Genomic DNA, 17,556 nt, shown 5'->3' on the forward strand with positions numbered 1-17,556 from the left:
ACTCGACAGCGGAAGTAGGCGCCATCTTGCCATGGCGAATGCCTCTCAAGATTCACGGCTCCCAACACTCATACACATAAAATAAATAAATAAATCTTTAAAAAAAAATGACATCATGAAGTTTGTAGGCATATGGATGGAACTAGAGAAAAACCATCCTGAGTGAGGTCACCCAGACCCAGAAAGACAAATATTGTAGGTACTCACTTATAAGTAGATATTAGCTGTAAAGTAAAAGATAATCAAATCTTAAAAAACAAAAAAGAAAAAAAATACAAATAAGCTTGGGGGCAGGGGGTGGCATGCACCTTGATCCCTGTACTCTGGAGAGGCAGGCAGATCTTTGAGTTTGAGGCCAGCCTGGTCTACAGAGAGAGTTCCAGGATAGCCTGGGCTACATAGAGAAACACTGCCAAAACAACACAACAACAACAACCAACAACATAAAACAAAAACCTTTGGAGTCTCAATCCCTTGTTTGGTTCAGCCATGACTGGCATCAAGGCACCACACATTCCTTGTCTTTTAAAGCTTTATTTTTATGTGGATGTATGAATGTTTTGTCTGAATGCATGTATGTGTTGCTACTTGCATACCTGATGGCAGAGGAGATTGGCAAGGGCACCAGATGCCCTAGAACTGAGGTTACAGATGGCTGTGAGCTGCCATGCCATGTGGGTGCCGGGAACTGAACCCAGGTGCTCTCTAAGACCTGCAAGTACTCTTAATGCTTGGGGCGTTCCTAACTTTTGGCACCCCTGATTTATCGGTCTAGGAGACAGAAGGTCACTTGAAGTATGGCCCACTGCTCATATCCATGTTGTGAGCGGGCTGATGAGGAGTGCAGACTAGGTAGAGGTCTGTAGGCTCTCAGAGCCCCCCACTGCCCTTTACTCAAGCCCTCCCTCTTATCACCTCTGCTGGTAGGGCAAGGGTGTTTCTGATGACAAGGGTTAAAGACTCAGAAGGAATGGAGAGGTGGGGTGGGGGTGGGGTACAAAGCTAGACCTGGACTCAAGCACTGGAAAATGCCATCACTCAGCCAGAGAAAGTGCCAGTTTCAACTCTCTACTTTGAATACGTCTATCTGCAGAGAACATTTTCTCCCCATGGCTACCTCTAGGCCGGGCTTGGGGCACTGAGGAGACAGGATTAGGACACTTTCCACTCCATGCTTTTCAAAAGCTTTGGAAATCTAGGCCATGAATATTCCCTCTGACAACCATCATTCCTCCTTGGACTCATCTAGGAACAGGCAAGGGGTAGGGTAGACCACATCTCAAGTAACCCCTTGGTATCCTGTCAGGGCTAAGCTCTCAGGCAAGCTGCCTTCTCAAAAACTCTCTGTGCCTGCTGCTGGCATATTGTCCCTCATGCCAGGGACAGTAGCAGTCTTGTTCTGGCTCAGCTTCCATCTGTAGACACTGCTTCCTGCAATCTCCCCTCAGCCCACACCTATTTATCATATTCCTGGTGACACTGATACTAGGCCAGCCTCCCATGACTACAAGCTATTCTCCCTCTGCCCACACCTCAGCTCCTGGGAGCGTTCTCTACTACAAGTCTGATCATGCCAATCTTCCTGCAGCTGACAATGTTTGCCCACCTCCCATGGAAGCTTTCCTATTTTGGGGCCTGATAACATCTGTCATTCTTGCAGAACTGCTCTTGGCTTCCTAGAAATGGCTTGCTCTGGGAGGCAGCCCTGAAGTGTTCCTGCACTGAGTTCTGCGGAAGACGACTCATTCAGGTGGTACAGTCCCAAGGGGAAGGGTGAGGGTGCCAGCACCACTGGCTGCTTCCGTCCATGGAATCAGACAGTATCTTCTCTCCCAGTTCCAAGAAGTTAAGCACACCACAGGATCTGCCCAAGTTGGAAGCCCAGAGGCAGCAGGTATTGTTGGAAAGATGGTAAAAGCAGAGAGTGAGTCAGAGATACCCTGCCCCCTAGCAGGAGAGAGGGGTCTTGTGAGGAAGAGCAGGAGCAGCAATGAAGGAGAGAGCCTATGATAGACTGGAAGCCTTTAGAACCTAGACATTTGATTCTCATTTTATTTATTTTTAAAGATTTATTTATTTATGTATATGAGTATACCATTGATCTCTTCAGACACACCAGAAGAGGGCATTAGATCCTATTACAGATGATTGTAAGCCACCATGTGGTTGCTAGGAATTGAACTCATGACGTCTGGAAGAGCAGTTGGTGCTCTTAACTGCTGAGCTGCCACGGGCTGGCCAGTCTGGGCCTCCCTCAACCCGTGTGGGGAACAGGGTCCTAGTCAGGTAGACAAGGTATTGGTGAAGAAATGACAAACAGAAACAGACACAAGGGAGTGCTGTAACTGAATGCCATTTGTACAAAGTAGAAATCAGGCTTATATAGTATACAGAAAACAGGGCAAACTACAAAATTCACATAGGCAGGAGATGGCTACATCAAGATCAGTAAAATCAAAGAGCCAGGTGCAAGGCAGAGGAGCAGTGGTGTCTTTCTTCTTGGGCTAGGTTGTCCTGGCAGCCCCAAGATAAACTCTCAAGGTCTGAGGCAAGTAGCTGAAGGTCGTATTCTAGCATTCCTTGGCTGTAACATAAATAATTAGTGATGGGAGCCCTACAACTTCTAGCTTCTCACTGGCAGTAAAATAGTTTTTCTTTCTGTGTGAGACTGCTCTGATAATAAGTGCCTAACTGCTATTTTTAACTCTTGAGATGCCTTGTCTGGTAAGACAGCTTCTAGTAAAAATTCCCAGCTAATTACAACTAGGGAATCTAATAGGATTACTGAAGCACTGTGAAGGCCAGGAAATAATATTCAATCTCAGTGTTAGCTGTAACGAAATATTTTAGGGCACCATTATGCCTGAATAAAGAAAGCACGCAGATCTCTCCACAGGCTTAGCACAGATCAATCTGGAACACGTCTGAGTTAGGAGATGCCCACAACTGACTGAAATTCCCAGGAGACAAACTCCCTTTGGAGTCATAATGTCTCTTGTCCATGATCAGGTTTTAACCCTGATACTGTAGACCTACTGGGGTAGACAAGTGCGTGCAGCACTGAGCCATCTTTCCAGCCCTCTCATTTTATTGAGAAGAATCTCATTCTGTATCCCTGACTAGCCTGGATCTCTCTATGTAGAATAGGCTGGCCTCAGACTTTCCTGTCTGCTGCTTGAGTTCTGGGATTAAAAGTGTGTGTCTGCTGGGCAGTGGTGGCGCACACCTTTAATTCCAGCACTTGGGAGGCAGAGACAGGTAGATTTCTGAGTTTGAGGCCAGCCTGGTCTACAGAGTGAGTTCCAGGATAGTCAGGGCTACACAGAGAAACCTTGTCTCGAAAAACCAAAAAACCAAAACAAAACAAAAAAAGTGCATGTCTGGCCCCACTTTTAATTATTTATTTTATGTATATGAGTACACACTGTAGTTGTACAGATAATTGTGAGCCTTCATCTGGTTGTTGGGAATTGAATTTTACGACTTCTGCTCACTCCAGTTGGCCCAGCTCACTCAGTCCCTGCTCACTCCAGCCCAAAGATTTATTTATTATTATAGCTGTCTTCAGACGCACCAGAAGAAGGCATCGGATCTCATTACAGGTGGTTGCTACCATGTGGTTGCTGGGATTTGAACTCAGGACCTTTGGAAGAACAATCAGTGCTCTTACCCGTTGAGCCATCTTACCAGCCCAATTTTTATTAATTAATTTTTGAGACAGAGTTTCACCGTCTTTCCTGGAATTCACAGAGATCCTCCTGGCTCTGTCTCTCCAGTGCTGGGATTAAAGGCATGCATCACTATATGGAGCTAATGCAATTACAAGGTGTGCATGTGCATGTGAATGCGGGTGTATGCCACGTGCTGGTCACATGACAATCCTAGCTGTTGGTACTTACCTCTACCTTGTTCTGGCAGGGTCTTTAGCTGCTCAGCATAACTGTGTGCACTGGGCTGGCTGGCAGGAGAGCTTGTGGGGATCCCCCACTCTTGTCTCCTACTACACACAGGCTTGGTGGAGTTACATCCAGGCTGCTACTGCATCGTCCAGTTTTACAAGGTTTCTGGGCTGTGAATCTGGTTGTCAAGCTTGCTCTGAGAGAGCAGTAGCCACTGAACCATCCCAGCCTGAGAACCTACACATTTTTACATCGTTGACTCTTTTTCTCAAACATTTACCACTTTAATACAGAATGAGAACTCACAAATTGAAAGGGAGATGAGACCTTTATTAACTTCTATTTATAAGCACTTATAATTACTCAAGCAAAACATTAAGATGTAGGGACAGGGGAAAACTAAGGCACAAAGAACCTACCAGAGCCCCCAGAATGCACTAGGCTCCCAGCAGCCACCTTCTCTTCATGGGGAAGACATGGGTGTGTGCGAAAGCGGTTTGTTCCACCAAGACAGCCCCACCCACCTGAGCCTCAGCTAGCCAAGGTTCTGGAAGGCTGGGACAGCAGGTCAGGAGGTTAGAATTTGCTGGTGTAGAGGGTGATGATCCACTTGGGCACACGGAGGAAGCCAGGCAAGTATGAGTTCAGCCAGCCCAGGCTGGAGACTTGTGAGAGGGCATAGCCCAAAGAAAAATAGTCTTTGACAGGACGGCCTGGGAATAACAGAAGGGCAAGTAGACCTTTATTTCCTTCTTCTTGGACACCCCAACTCTGGCTGGAAAGTTGAGGGAAAGGAGTAGAGAACACAGCCATCGGTTAAAGCTGGCCCGGAGCAAGCACTTACCATCGATATCCTTAAGGCCATAGCGTCGAGCGAGGTCACAGGATGGCAGCACCTTCCCACTCAAGTTCAGGATATTGGGGTCTGTGGGCACACATATGGTTAAGATGGTAGGCATCGGGAGTGGTGCTGAGTGACAACATTTGACTGGGACAGGGTGTGGCTGAGGCATGCACTGCAGCCCTGAGCAGGAGTTCTCTGCTCACACAAAGGCTCTAGACCACACTACCCAGCAGCAGTTCACAGCAGACCCCAACCAGGAATCCTGACCCTCTGAACTCCGACAGAAAGGCAACAGTGTCTAGGCATCTCCCAAACCAAGTTTAGGAACTGGCTGCGAGCACCCCAAAGATGCACTTTGTCACCCAGTGCCATCACCTGTTGCCAAGGCCACCACACACTTGCCGCTCATTTCTGTACTTTCCGCGGATAAGAAATCTGGTTTCATCTAAAAAATAGGTTGAGAAGTTAGGGGTTGTTTTCCAAGAGTGCTGCCTGTACCTTCCCCATTGTCACCTTCTGTCCCAGACAGACACAAACCTCAAGCAGAATCCGCATGACCATGTCTTAGAAAGCATTAGAGCTCCCTTTCCCATGCACAAATGGAAGGATCAAAGCGTCCCAACTAGTACCTGGACATTCTAGGTCAGGGCAAGGTCACTATGTGGGCTTTGGTGTCAGCCTGTCCTGTTATGACGACGCATTTCCCTCCTTCCTGTCATTTCTCACTGAGAGGGACTGAGACTATGCCAGCACACCTAAGCAAATGCTCTACCACGGAGCTACACTTCCAGCCCTGTTTCTTAAGCTCTCTGGGTTTCTGCTTCATTGTCTATAAAATGGAGTTATTAACTACTTTACAGGACTAAAAGAAGTAATGTGCTGTATGCTCAGCCTGTGTCTGCCATAGGAAGTACCTGGTGTGTGGGAACAACTATTCCTTCTCGCTTTAATAGTCTCACTATGTAGCCCTGGCTGGCCCAGACCTCAGTCACACAGACCCCTCGCACCTGTCTCGTGAGTGCTGGATTACAGATAGACTGCCACCCCAGGCACTGCTTACACTTGTTACTGCTTTTGAGACTGAAGAGATTTCTTTGCTCTCTATTTCCCCTCCCCTTCCCTTGCCAACCTTCTTAAATAGAGGGTGCTCATGATGCTCCTCTTTTGTTATAAACTCCTTCACCAGTTCTGTTTGCACCAGCCCTGGCCACAGAGACACGTAGCTGACTCCATGACGCCGTAGCTCATGGGCACAGTCAGCAGCCAGTCTGTCACACTGTGGAGGGAGAGAAGGCAGAAATGAGAACCTGGACACCTGCTCACCTCACCTTCCTCTGAGTCTAAGAGGATACCCTAGGTCCCCATCCTTCTCAAAAGCCCTGATGTTTCTGCCACCATCTTCCCACATTTGATACCTACTCTGGCAGATGGAGGGAGGTCCACACAAAGGAACGATCAGTGCATGGGACAGAGAGAGAGAGATGAAGGTCACCAGACTTACTGCTCTGACAACTGTGGACTGTACCAACCATCAACACTGCTGTATACCCCCCAACTCCTGTGCCTTGGTCCTTACCGCAGCTTTGCCCACACCATAAGGGACATTGAACATATGCTGCAGCCCCCCAGGGGAGGAGACAATCACGATGAGTCCTTTGCCAGCTGGCACCATCAGCCTCGCCCCATACACAGAGCATAAGTAGTGGCCTCTAGAAGGGATCAGGGAAGAAGAAGAAGAAGGAAGGAATTGTGTGAATGCTCGTTCCGTTGCTTCTTAAGTGCTCAGTATCCGTGGTCAGTATAGAAGCTTCAGAGCAATAGCTGAAGTCCTGGGGAATCAGGTACAGGCCATCCCAAGGGGAAAACTGGTACAATTAATGGTAGACAAGAGAGAGTATGCATGACATATAATGGGACTCTTGCACCGTAAATATAAGATAGTTCAAGGGTGTGTTAAGCCATGTATCTGGTTAGCTGGGTTCATGGAACAAACTTATAATCTCAGCACCGTGAAGGTGAAGGCAGGAGATTTGGGAATTCAGGGACAAGGTTGGCTACACAGTGAGTTTGAGGCCTGCCTGGGTTAGATGAGATGGTGTAACAAAATCAGCAGATGAGCTGAATAGAAAGTTCTCAAAGAAGAGATGCAAATAGCCAGATAAATAACCAGAAAATGTTCATAACCGTAGCCACAAGGGAAATGTAAATTAAAATGACTTTCAGATTCCATTTCCTCCTAGTCAGAGCAGCTTTCATCAAGAAAACAATTCACAAGTGCCAGTGATGCTGTGGGGAAAGAGGAGTCCCATTCACTGCTGGTGAGACTGTAAAGGCGTGCCGCCACAAAAGACGTCAGGACCGGTATTTTTCAAAAACAAACAGAACACGACCCAGCCACCCCACACCTGGGTAGGGCTCTAAGCCAACAAACCACATAGAGATTTGCATTTCTATAGCTGACCTATTCACGATAGTCTAGAAATGGAACCAACCTAGATGTCCATCCACTAATGGGTGGATAAATGGAGTGGAGGATGTGGTACAGATACAAAATGGAATTTTTTTTTTCGAGACAGGGTTTCTCTGTGTAGCCCTGGCTGTCCTGGAGCTCACTTTTTAGACCAGGCTGGCCTTGAACTCAGAAATCCACCTGCCTCTGCTTCCCAAGTGCTGGGATTAAAGGCGTGCGCTACCACCGCCCAGCACAAAATGGAATTTTGCACAGCTGTAAAAAAAAATGAAATGGGGAGTGGGGTTGGAGTGAGTGACTGGGATGTGAAGTGAATAAATAAATTAATGGGAAGAAAAAGAAAAATGAAACCACTTCATTTGCAGGAAAATGGATACAACTGAAAAACAATTATTATTATGGTTACTATTTCTGAGATGGGGTCTCTCTATACAGCCCCGGGTGTCCTGATACTAGTGGACCAGGCTGGCCTCAAACTCACAGAGATCTGCCTGCCTCTGCCTCCTGAGTGCTGGGATTAAAGTCATGCACCACCACATCTGGCAATGGAAACTGTTAAACAAAGTAAGCTGGACTCAGAAAGGCAGATAGCCTGTTATCTCTCATATGTGGATCCTAGGTTTAAAGCTATACATGTATACACATGTATACAGGAGAAGAAGCGCTCTAAGGAAGGTGGGAAATAGAGAGTGTAACAGGAAACAAGTGACAGGACTGACTGGGGCAGAGAGAACTAGCTGAGAGGCAAGGCATGGAGAGGTCAGTGGGGCTGAGCCTGAGTGAGAAGGATAATGGCACACATGGAGAGATTAGAACCGACAGGAGTGCACACATGCTACATTAAATGGTCCATCTTTTCAATTATTTGAGCTTTCCTTCTAGCCAGGTTCTAAAACATAGCCCATGGGCTATGTGCAACACTGAGGGAATCCTTCCTTCTGGGACTTGTACTTGGATGGGCAAAGAATGAGGCTGGAACAAGGCTGACATCTTGTTAGAGAAACCTGAATTGGGAGGTAGTGCATGCCTTTAATTCTAGCGCTTGGGAGGTAGAGGCAGGTGGATTTCTGAGTTCGAGGCCAGCCTGGTCTATAGAGAGAGTTCCAGGACAGCCAGGGCTACACAGAGAAACCTTGTCTCAAAAACCAAACCAAACCAAACCAAACCAAAAAGACAAATTGAGACAAAGTAAAAATTGCCATTCCCAGGCTGTCTGAGGTGGCTCAGTAGGTAAAGGCTGCTTCCTGTGCAAGCTTGGAAAGCTGAGCTCAAGCCCTGAAACTCACAGAAAGTTGAAGAGAAAGAGAACTGACTCTCTGGAGTTGTCTTCAGATCTTTTCATGTACGACAGTAGGCACAGAAACACACACACACACACACACACACACACACACACACACACACTCAATGCATGCACACTAAAGGGAAAAAAAAGGGGATATTCTTAGGTGCAAATCCACAGGCATGGAACTTCTCCAGAAATACATGGGACAAATGGAGTAGAATGGAGATGAAAGAGATGGGGAAGCCAGAGGGGAAAGAGTCCTTTTAAGAAAAGGCCCAGGCTCTGGGGCTACTAAACAAGAGGAACCCAGGCTCTGGCAGTGAAGCACGCACCTGAGTCCAACATTGTTTATATCATCCCATATGGAGGCAGGAACTTCCCAGAATGACTTGTTGCTGGCGTTCAGGATTGCCTGGAAGACACACGGGGGGTGATTGATTGGCACAAAAGTATAAAGGGCTGGTTAACGGGACTACAAATGGAGTTAAAGACTTAAGGGTGGGGTTGGGGGTGGGTTTGGAATGTAGAGTTGGATCAAGTTAAAAGGTTACCTGGACACCAGCATAGGCATTATTGACCAGAACATCTAGCCGCCCTTTCTGTTCCCGATCTACTTGCTCAAACAGGCTTTTCACTTCACTCTCCTGGCTTGAGTCACACACCACTGGCACACACCGGCCCCCGAGGGACTGTGCCTGGAGAGGAACAGAGAGTATGAGTTCACAGTAGTAGTAGTGTTATTTTCCTAACGCAAGTGAATTTAGGAACTGAGATTGCCGGACTCTGCCAACAGCTGGGACATGGCATGCAATAGCTCCCTCTGGTGTCTGTTTTAAGAACCTCACCTGGACCTCAGTTTTTGTTGTTGTTGTTGTTGTTGTTGTTTTGTTTTGTTTTTCTTTTTTTGTTTTTTGTTTTTGAGACAGGATTTCTCTGTGTAGCCCTGGCTGTCCTGGAACTCACTGTGTAGACCAGGCTGGCTTCGAACTCAGAAATCTGCCTGCCTCTGCCTTCCAAGTGCTGGGATTAAAGGTGTGTACCATCACTGCCCAGCCAGACCTCAGGTTTAACATCAGCATTTACTGAGGGCTACTATATGCAAGACCTTACTTAGTAATTATATTGCAAGTCCCAGGCAAGAGATGAGGCATGACGTTCACTCCCAGAAAGAAGTGATTATCCTCTTTGTTCTTTCCAACTCTCTTGCTGCTCACTTGGAATTCTTTCAGCCTCAGCTCTCTCCCTCACTCAACCAATGCTCTGGCTCCATAGTGAAAAATCAAAGTGTACCTATTCTCCAGAGGCGAGCTTAGGGTCCTGCTCCTCTTTTGCTCAAACTGCAGCACTGCCTCCTAACTGCTCACCTGATCCCCTGGCTTTTTCCTTAAGTCACTTCTTCACAATCTAGTCAGTGTGAACTATCTAAAACGTGCACATTTTAAATCATCTTCTAACTGGATCACCAATCTAAGCCAACTAAAGCTTAAAAGCTTTTTTTAATAGGGTCTTATTACATAGTTCAAGCCAGCCTTCAACTCTAAATCCTCCTGGCACAACATCTCCAGTGCTGGATTATACAGGCATGCATGCCATACTGGCTCCCTCACCCCACCCCCAGGGTCTCACTCTGTAGCCCTGGCTGGTTTGGAACTCACTATGTAGACCTTGAAATCACAGAGAGGTTCTGGCTCCTGAGTGCTGGGATTAATGGTGTGCAAAACCCAACTCCTTTGCCAGGGTGGGTTTTGTTTGGTTTTGGTTTTTTTGTTTGCTTTTTTCAGTGCTCAGGATCAAGCCCAGACTTGCACGTCCTCTTACCTGTGCCTCAGCCCCTCCTGATGGCCTCTGAGAACCATTGCTCCCCCTCTGGCCTTTGCCCTTTGCTTAGGTAGCTGGATTCATAACTTCCTGACCTAATTTTTTTTCTTTCTTTCTTTTTCTAAAAAGATTTATTTATTTATTTCATGTATGTGAGTACACTGTCACTGACACATCAGAAGAGGGCATCGGATCCCATTACAGATGGTTGTGAGCCACCATGTGGTTGCTGGGAATTAAACTTAGGACCTCTGGAGGTGCACTCAGAGCTCTTAACCACTGAGCCATCCCTCCAGCCCCTATTCAAGACTTGTTCAAGATTACCTCAAGATGTCTGAAGAGATGGCTCATTGGTTAGAGAACTGACTGCTCTTCCAGAGGACCCAGGTCCAATTTCCAACACCCCCACACAACTATCTGTAACTATAGTTCTAGAGGATATAAAATCCTCACACAGACAAAGCATCAATGCATCCAAAATAAAAACCACCTCAAGTGGTGGTGCACACCTTCAATCCCAGAACCTGGAGAGACACAAGAAACATGTACACCAAATCCTACACTCTTCTGACCCAGCGAGGAGCCAGAGCAGTTAGCACTCCCTCCCCCTGGTGATTACCCCCCCCACACACACACACACACATACACGCATAGAGTGAGTCTGAATCTTTGGAGGAATTTTTGTTTTCAGTCGTTGAGTAGCTATTTTGTGCCTGTCTATTCTGTTTCCTGTGTTGTTTGGTTTTTACTTGTATTAGACTGTGACAGACGCCATGGGACAGACCGTTTCTCACCTTAATCTTATTCTGACTCTTTTTAAGAAAATTAGGGCTAAGGACCACTTATTGCAACTTGGACTGGCTGTCTTTTGATATTAGTATGGCCACTGGAGGGGGACCTTTTATCTCCCCAGGTGTCAGCAGTAGAAAATAAAGTGTTTGAAAATCTTCCCTCTTTTCCCCTGCTAGCACTTCTTTGTCAACAGGAACGGCCACAAGGTGACAAGAAACAACATGAACTCCAGACCAACAGCCAGCTCCATTCTTCTTGGTGACATCAGCTTTAAGGCTGGAAAGATGGCTTAGAAGTTGAGAGCACTAACCTCTCTTCCAGAGATCCTGAGTTCAATTTCCAGCAACCACTTGGTGATTCCCTTTTTAACCAGGGCAGGCTCCATGTTTTATGGCTCACATAGGCTTATTGCCCTCTTCCTCCCCACCCCTCTGCCAAGTACAGGCATGATACACACTGACATCCAGGGCCCCTAGAAGGTCTAAGGCTGGGGCCTCCTACCAGGCTTTCTCTGAATCGGTGGGTGAGTTCCAAGCGAGCAGGGGTCCACGCCTGGACACACTGAACAGGAGAGGCCACAAGAGGGCAGATGTATACCTCACCAGAGCTTACAACAGACTCCTGGTCACTCATTTTGTTCAGTAAATGGCTATTTTTCTTGCCGGGAGAAGTGCTCACTCCCTGTCTGAACAGATATGGTCTCTGAGTTATAAAGAGAAGACCTTCACTGACACTATGCCACCACACTCAGCCCACTGAGAAGCAGCAGCCACTCCCTTCCATGTGCCTTACGACACTCAGTGCAGATACCTACCCCCAAAGCTCTTACAGGTTCTTTTCACCATAGACAGAGGCCAAGAAACTCGCTCTTGGCCCCAAAGGGAACCCAGATTGGGACTTCAATGCGGTGGAAGGTAGGAAACACTTCCAGATTTACTACTAGGCTCTTTCAGCAGGTCTCAATAATAATTTGACCAAGGTTTAGATATGATATTAGACAGGAAATTGATAAAAGTCCAGCGGCATTTCTTGAACAGGTCATAAAGACTGTATGTGAAAGGCTATACACATAGACCCTGAGAAAACAGAGAATTCTAGCATGTTAGCCCTGGCTTTCATCAATTAGTGTCAGGCATTAAGAAAAGTTACAGATTAAAGAAAGATTAGGAGAGAAGTCATTGAGGGATCTAGTGAAAGCTGCAGGGAGAGTGCAGAAGAGTAAAGATTAAGACAAATAGACATTAAATAGAGATTTGGTTAGAGTCCTTCTAGCCAACAAAGCCTCGCATCCAAGAGAAAAGAAATTCGAAATTTCAATAGATTGCTGAAAGAAGAATAACTAAAGGGGTCTTACAAACTCTAGGACTGTTGGGTCCCTCCCTTCTGCCTCAGCTCTTCGAGGATTCCAGAGGAAAGCAGAGGAAAATACGCCTGCTGGCTGGCACTTCTGCAGCCTGAGGACATCTGTTGTTGACCTCCTCCCCCACTGCGGACTGCGCCTCTAGCCACTCCCCGGAGTGGAGACCTGCAGGATGCCCTGAGCTGCCACCTTCAGCCCAGCAGCCCGGCTTCTCTTTGACACTGTTCGGACTCTTCCTGACTCCTCCCGCATTGCTTATGTTATTCAAATGTCATTGTAACCTAGAGATTCATTTATGCTTTCTTTTGTATAAATGCTGAACCCCAAAAGTAAAGGCAAGCCTTGATTGGAAACTCTCAACTTGGCTTCGTGTCCTTTTGTTCTCGAACTCTGTGTTTCAGGTCTCCTTTCTCCCTTCGGTCGAGGCAGAACCCAGTTCGTGAAACTGTCCCACAGAAATGGACCATAGAAATGGCCGGAGGCTTATTTATCAAAGAATCCAGTGGCAGGAGGATGGCCACCTTGCCTGCATATTTTTGTAGCCACAGCTCTGCTGGTTAAAGATGCAGATAAGTTAACTTTGGGACAGAATTTGATTGTGACTACCCCCACCCCCAAGCAATTAAAGGGGTTCTCAAGCAGCCTTCTGATTGATGGCTCAGTAATGTCTGCATGATTCATTATCAGACTCTTCTAATCAACCCTGGCTGAGTTATTTTCCAACTGCCTGTTTTCCTGAACCCTGCGACTCTCCTACCCGACCCTGACTTAGACTGTCTACTCCATCAATGTGACCAGGTTCTGGCCCAGGTACACAATACCTGGCCTGACTTGAGGAACTCTCCTCTGTCAGAGACAGAGGGGACCTGGTTTACGGACAGAAGCAGCTTCATCCATGAGGGTCAGAGGAGAGCAGGGGGCAGCAGTGACTACAGAAACGGAGGTAATCTGGATTCAAGTCTCTTCCTCCAGCACTTCAGCTCAAAGGGCCAAGATAATAACATTAACACAAGCCTTCATGATGGGAAAAGGACTGGCTGTTAACATCTGCAGGGACAGTTAGACATGCATTTACAACTGCTCATGTGCAAGGAGCCATTTACCAAGAACAGCAGAAAGAAGAACTGTCAAAGATAAAGATAAAATTCCACAGGACACCAAAAAGGAGCCAATGGCTAGAGGTAACGACTTGGTTAACAAGGCTGCTAAGGAGGTAGCCTTAAAGGAAACAGCCATCTCTAGATTGGCCGCTGTCCTACCTGAACCACCTGATGTATACAAGAAAGAAAAACTAACTGGGCTGGTGGCGATCGACCGAAGGTAAGCTAATACTACCTACCTCTTTGACAAGAACTGTTCTCAGAAAGATCCACAGAGCCACTCACATAAAAATGAAATGATTGACAGACACAGTGAGACAATCTAAGGTGACTTTTGAGGATACACACAACACTCTTGGGGTTACAGTGACAGACTTTAAAGCTTGCCAGCTGACTAATGCTCCCAGCAACCCCAAACATACAAATTCCTGACTGCAAAGTAAGAGCCTGGGGGCCTACTGGGAAAATTGATTTTATAGAGATTAAACAGGGAAGATATGGCTGTAAATATCTGCTGGTATTTGTGGACATTTTTTCTGGATGGACAGAAACATTTCCAACAAAGACTGAGACTTCGAAGGTAGTAGCTAAAATGTTGCTGGAGGATATCTTACCCAGGTATGGATTCCCTCCTATGATAGGGTCAGACAATGGACCAGAATTTATGTCCAAGGTAAGTCAAGATGTAACAAAATTCATTGGGGCAGATTAGAAACTACATTGTACATACTGACTCCCAAAGTTCAGGGCAGATAGAAAAACTAAATAAGACATTAAAAGAGACTTTAACTAAATTAGCCTTAGAGAATGGTGGGGACTGGATGACGCTCCTTCCCTTTGCCCTACAGCAGGTGAGGAATTCTCCTTGCCAGCTGAGAAACCCCCTTTAAAATCATATATGCTGTCCCTGCCCGCACTGTACCTAACCTTCAGTCAGCAGCTATTGCAGAATTAAAAGATGATGAGCTAATAACTAAGGTCCAAGCAACCCAGTGGGTTCAGGAGTATGTGTAGCTTAAACTGCATGCCCTCTATAAAGCAGGCCCGGTTCCAGAACCACACAAGTTTCAACCAGGAGACTAGGTCTACATGAAGAGATTTCTCCGGGACATGCTGGAGCCCAGATGGAGCCCAGGTGGAAAGGACCTTTCATCATCCCGCTGACCAGGCTGACTGCCACTAAAGTGGACAGGATCATTGCCCGGGTGCACAGCAACCCAGCTAATCCCCTCTCCCCAGATTTTCGCCTGACTTCAACCGCCTGACTTCTTAGCCACCGCCTGACTTCACAGCCACCGCCTGACTTCAGAGTTACTGCTGAAATAAAGTTCAAAGGGGCACCAGTCCTTTCAAGCTAAAATTAACCCTGTCCTGAGCCTACTGTTTTTGTTAACTGTATATACTGAAGCCCCTAACTCACATCAGCCTTTTGACCTGACCTGGGTAACTGAAAATCCCAAGACTGACTATCGTGCCCAACTAGACTGTACAAAGAAGCCACTTGGGACATCCTGGCTCCCAGATTTGACTCTGACTTGTGTCAGCTGGCTGATAACTCATGGCCTGACACTTAACAGACTTTCCAGAACTTACCACCTCTTGTTGGTTATGTTATAATGCTAGAGCCCCCTTTTATGAAGACATTGGGTTAATAGCTAAATATAATGTGTCTGAAAGAGGTCACAGGAAGGTCCAGCTTTAACCCTGCAAACCATATCAGGGCAAGGTTCCTGCCTGGAGAAAGTCCCTCTGTCATATCAGAACTTTGCAATTGAACAATATCCACCATTTATTCCAAATAGATTATTCCCCCTGAACAGATGTTGTGGGTTTGTTTAATGGACTGACCCCATGCATACATTGAAAAGGTCTTTAATTTCTCTACCCCAAAAGAGATATTCTAGCCCAGTTAGTACCCCGCAAAACCTATTATTCAAAAGAGACAGTGCTGAGAACTCTGATAGGGCATGTTAAGAGAGACCTTGTAAGGCAGAAAAGGGAACTGGAACCTGTCTCTTTAAGCCTACCCAGCAGGACTAGCCAGAATAGGTACTAAGATATCTTCTTCGATGTTATAGGGAAAAATTACAATAGCTTAGAGGCAGACAAAGATAAGGTCCCGGTATCAACCAGTTAGAACAGACAATCCAGGTTTTTAGAGAGCTCAAGGTTGGCCTCTAAAGTTACTAGCAGAGGGAGAAATGAAGAGACATGAGAAACCTGCACATCAAATCCTACACTCTCCTGACCCTTTGAGGAGCCAGAGCAGTTAGCACTTCCTTTCCCCCCTTCCCCGCCCCCCATGGAGGGGGCAAATGCCAGCCTTGGGAACAGAGGAAAAGCAGCATATCCCAGGCTCCAAGGCACTGAAACTCACACCCCTTTTGACTAACAACCACCATTTCTCCAGTGCAGATGGTTCCTGCCCTTGAAGGAAACAGGAGCCAATACCCTTGAAATGATAATAGCCCACTCTTAGACTATGAAAAAGAGACAACTGAGTGTTCCCAGACAGCTGTGGCCAGTTGTAAAACCACACCAGCTTCTGATAGCACAAGTCATTTTTCCCAGGTCAGATCGGTCCCTTTCCAGCTGCACCATTCCACCCCACTGTCTGAACAAATCAGGTTTAAAGGACGGCATTCCTTTACCCTCTCATGTAAGCTTTCAAGGCTTGAAAACCCTGCTTGTGGTATTATCCTTTATAAACCCTCTTTACTTAGACCTGGGAGTTCACTCTCTTTCCTGTTCCATCAGGAAAGTTGGTGGCCCAAGTTCAAGCTTGAATAAAGACCCCCCATGTGATTACAGCGGGTTGTGATTCCTCATGGTCTCTTTGGGGTTTTTACAATCTGGGCACAACAAACTCAGAAGGCAGAGGCAGTATGATCTCTGTGAGTTCTAGGGCAGCCAGGGGCCATTTAGAGATGTAGAGAGACTCTGTATCAACAAAACAAAACAAAACAAAACAAAAAACCACCAACAAAAACAAAACAGAAACAAAAACAACAAAAAGTAAACATGTACAATTCAACAAGTCTTGCCTAAATTAGAGAAAGCCACCAGTCCCAACGTTTTTCTTTGCAAATCCTGAAACTCTCAAACGGAAAGATTTTTCTTCCCATTAAACTCAATAGGTAGAAAAATTCAACCCTATATTGAAGCGGGGTGGGGGGGTGCATATAGTAATCAGAGTGATTAACTCAGGTAGTCACTTACCTCCTGGGCAGTAGCTCTAAGGGTGTCCAGATGGCGGCCGGTAATGTAAACTGTGGCACCTGCTTTGCAAAGCTGTAAGGCAATGCCACGGCCAATACCCCTGGAGGCACCAGTTACCACACACACTTGGCCCTTCATAGGCGCTACCATGACTCACGTCAAAGGGGATATCTGTGGAGGTCAAGAGTCGCGTTGAGGGAATCCTGTAGATTGCGCGCTGAGGCAGGTCTCTGTGAGGGCTAGAAGTGGCTGCTAAGCTTGTACTATTTTGAGGGGAGAGACATTTCACAGAAAGGATAATTGAGTGTCAGGACAAGCTGTCCTTTTAGGAGGCACAGGGCTGGGTGGCTACACACAATACTACTTCGGACCTCTGAGTGGGGCTAACTTGGTGGGGAATTTGGCGATGCAGACTAACAGGGTATGTCCACAAAGAGTCCAGGACTCTGGAGTTCTAGTTACCCGCCCAGTCCCACGGAGAACTGCGAATCCCTGAGACAGAGCCTTACCTGGGGCAGACGCAGCCTCTGAGTTTCTTTCTGCCCAGATCGCCAGACCAAAGTTCGAGAACTTTGATTCTTGCCACGTTGGAGTGCGTGCCTGGATGAAAGTCCGGGTGCGGGTGAGGATGATATAGAACGAGTCCAGGCTAGCCCTGGAGTTCCAGGGGCAGCCAGACGGTTGTGGAACCGCAAATGGGGAAGGGCGACCTGCAGCCACGCCCATCATCCCCGCCTGCCCCGTCGCGGACTGATGACGTCTCCGAGCG

The 17,556-nt window shown here is 46.8% G+C and overlaps 1 protein-coding gene across 2 annotated transcripts; it reads right to left on the reverse strand.

Moving 5' to 3' along the window:
• Positions 1-4,208: 4,208 nt before the first annotated feature.
• On the reverse strand, positions 4,209-17,546 carry Dhrs1 (dehydrogenase/reductase 1). Of its 2 annotated transcripts, none has more exons than XM_031360958.1 (9): positions 17,297-17,546; positions 16,788-16,958; positions 9,050-9,193; positions 8,831-8,910; positions 6,320-6,452; positions 5,873-6,019; positions 5,119-5,188; positions 4,744-4,824; positions 4,209-4,612 (listed from the first exon to the last, which is right to left on the reverse strand). In XM_031360958.1, exons 2-9 carry the CDS (start codon positions 16,935-16,937, stop codon positions 4,476-4,478), a joined length of 942 nt encoding a protein of 313 aa, XP_031216818.1. In that variant the 5' UTR covers positions 16,938-16,958; positions 17,297-17,546; the 3' UTR covers positions 4,209-4,475. The 2 variants fall into 2 exon arrangements, with proteins under 2 accessions (XP_031216818.1, XP_031216819.1); XM_031360959.1 differs by having other exon boundaries at positions 16,788-17,050.
• Positions 17,547-17,556: the final 10 nt, after the last annotated feature.

Source organism: Mastomys coucha, unplaced genomic scaffold (genome assembly GCF_008632895.1).
Source record: "Mastomys coucha isolate ucsf_1 unplaced genomic scaffold, UCSF_Mcou_1 pScaffold9, whole genome shotgun sequence".
Lineage (NCBI taxonomy): Eukaryota > Metazoa > Chordata > Mammalia > Rodentia > Muridae > Mastomys > Mastomys coucha.